Source organism: Anopheles darlingi, chromosome 2 (assembly GCF_943734745.1).
Source record: "Anopheles darlingi chromosome 2, idAnoDarlMG_H_01, whole genome shotgun sequence".
NCBI classification, from domain to species: Eukaryota; Metazoa; Arthropoda; class Insecta; order Diptera; family Culicidae; genus Anopheles; species Anopheles darlingi.
In genome coordinates, this window is record NC_064874.1 from 9229272 (window position 1) to 9231771 (window position 2500).

The 2500-nt window shown below is 45.0% G+C and overlaps 2 protein-coding genes across 2 annotated transcripts in view; both read right to left on the bottom strand.

The window, feature by feature from the left end:
- Positions 1-371, bottom strand: part of LOC125950250 (phosducin-like protein) — a 1801-nt gene extending 1430 nt beyond the window's left edge. The window contains exon 1 of the mRNA XM_049678060.1: positions 1-371. This exon is cut by the window's left edge and continues 1430 nt beyond it. The gene's annotated coding sequence lies outside the window, so the exon portion shown is untranslated.
- A 641-nt stretch (positions 372-1012) lies between these two features.
- LOC125950253 (cytoplasmic phosphatidylinositol transfer protein 1) overlaps positions 1013-2500 on the bottom strand; it is a 1949-nt gene continuing 461 nt past the window's right edge. Inside the window, exons 3-7 of the mRNA XM_049678063.1 lie at positions 2361-2449; positions 2273-2280; positions 2132-2203; positions 1805-2059; positions 1013-1712 (exon numbers count right to left, since the gene is read on the bottom strand). Coding sequence (XP_049534020.1) covers positions 1548-1712; positions 1805-2059; positions 2132-2203; positions 2273-2280; positions 2361-2449 — 589 coding nt within the window. The 3' untranslated portion in view covers positions 1013-1547. The remainder of the gene's footprint in view (positions 1713-1804; positions 2060-2131; positions 2204-2272; positions 2281-2360; positions 2450-2500) is intronic.

A 2500-nucleotide genomic window follows, 5' to 3' on the forward strand; every position in this document is an offset into this window, starting at 1 on the left:
TACTGGGAGGTGCGCGCGCGTCGTGGTATTTTTTTTTTAAATCGGGATCCAAATCAACAAGTGCCTCCGGTGAAAAGGGTTTCTACGATTTTCTCTTAAAAAGGTGAGCCGGCAAATCTTAATAGTTTTGCGAAAATAAATTAAACTAAAATGCCATCACCGAGCGTTGTAAATCTGAAGATCGTCCATCCATCGTCCAGAAGTTCAAAAACACTCAAACCTTTTGGGTCTAAAAATAGTTTGTTGCATCGCCAAAAGTAACGTGATCTCGCAGTGGTCCAATCGAATTGCGGAAAACTAAAAATTCTTGAAAAATACCATGAAAGAGCTGCAGGAATATCGAACAAGACGATTTCATGAATATTGTCCATCTGGAGGTAAGTGGTTAGGAAGAACTCCCATTAACACCAAGGTGTTGCATAATGGTAGATGATTTGGATTGATTATTCTTTGCAGAATAACTGCCGTCGGAATGAGGCGACCACTTATCCGGAATGGTAACTTAAGAAGCGCAAAACTGGCCATCACAATACCAGCTGAGAAACCGGCTTCGTTCGCAGCATGCAGAAGTTCTAGCTTAGCTCAGCAAACGGTGTGAGATTTTGGTTGCCTAGCTTCCTGCCTGCCAGGTGAATTTTATCATTTCATTGCCCCCAAAACCCGGGAATTCTTTTTATATATTTTATTAAATACATTTTATTTGCGTACATGGATGAGGTGTGCTGTGAAACGTCGTGTACTTGCGATGCACGCAATATTTGAAGCAATCCATATTTCTATGAACCCCGTCGTAATAACGTTCCTTTCATGCACCTCAATCAACCTACTACGATCGTGTGCGGCGGGCAAACACAGGAACTGCAACATCAGGTCGACTTTCTGCGCTCGGCGCATCCATCCGGTATGCTAACGCTTGATCCTGCTCAGCAGGACTGCATCGAGACGAAACTACACTTTCCGGTGGAGGATTGCAAAAGTCCGGAACAGGTGCGTGTTGACGAACGCCAAACGGGATGCTACGACGGGTTCATGCTTCTAAGGTTTTCTATTTTATTATTTTCTTAGATGATGATCGATGAATCCCAATCTGTATTTAAAGTATTTGACTACTGAGGAAACTATGAAGGCTTACTATCAATGGGCTCATGCCTAGTAGTACAACTACAACAAGGTGTTGGTAATAAAAACTAGTGAATAGCTATTCGAGTGTTTGTAACCACAGTTGTCTATCTCACTTCCACATGTTGAGGTTCTACCGGCTGACTTTCTAGAGAATCTACTTTCGAAAAATGGGTGGGCGGAAAGGGGAGTGTATAGTACTACACGAGGTTTGAGCTAATCAGTTGGTCAGTTGTCACCGAGCGGGTACCATGCGGTGATAAGTGGCATAGCGACGGTTGATATGCTATCTAGAATCGAATCGCATAGTAACGATCGTAGAACAACGAACCCTGCCTCCCCCTCTCTATCTCTACTAGAACTCTCAGTGCCAGTTGCCGTGCCATGTCGTGCTGGACCGCCCAGAGCCATGCTGCGCCAGCCTCTTATCAGTTTTCGGCAGGCGCCTCAGGCAATGTTTGACGAAGCTTATCGTTCGCCTCCATCTGTTTATCTTTCTCGTACGATCGTACATCGTCGATACTCATTCCGTGCCATTCATCAATCCACGCGAACGCCTGTCGGTGTCCTAACAACAGCACATCCCGGATACACTGGAACGAAAGTGAAATCGACGACCCATTAGCCATGGACATCTCTGGACCGCTTCTTGGCGCCGTTCAGTGATTCTTATCATGTCCATTACCTTCTGTATGAAATCTTCCACCCTCGTCTGTAGTCCCCACACTTCGAACGAAGCTTCGACGACCTTGTAGGAACACATCATAGGTTTGTCCGTTTCACGCCATCCCTCCACCAGCGGACCGCGACCGGTGACTTGAGATTTGAAAAATTTGGGATCCTCCTCTCGTTTGTAGTGCTTTTCGGCCGGCTCTTCGAATGCAATGTCGACCGAATCGATGATCCTGGTTTTCAGTGTTTCCTCGGGCAAATTCAAACACTGTTGAAAGGGGACACGGTTGAGAGATTTCAGTATATTACAGAGTGGGTGCTAGTTGTTCAAAGGTCATACATTCTCCGACGTGCCTGCATTATCCTCGAACCGTGTCAGTATACGAATGTGTAGCTTGGGAATGAAGGAACACTGTGGTGGTAAGACAAAATTCGACATCTTAGTTACATTTTCACCATAAGAAGAGCTCAATTTACTCACCGTGTAATCTGTTGGAGTTGGAGATGGACAAATATACAGCAGAAATTAGTTTCAAACTCCCGATATAAATTTATGAATAAGCTCTTACCCGTAACGGTGTAGGGATAGTAGTTCCATCCTTTCTCTATTACGTAGAACACCTTTGGACAGATAGCCTGCAGCCAGTAGGGTAATCGGCTACGGATGGAGCGAAATGGAAATGAAATGTCTATCCTGCGCCCATCAGAA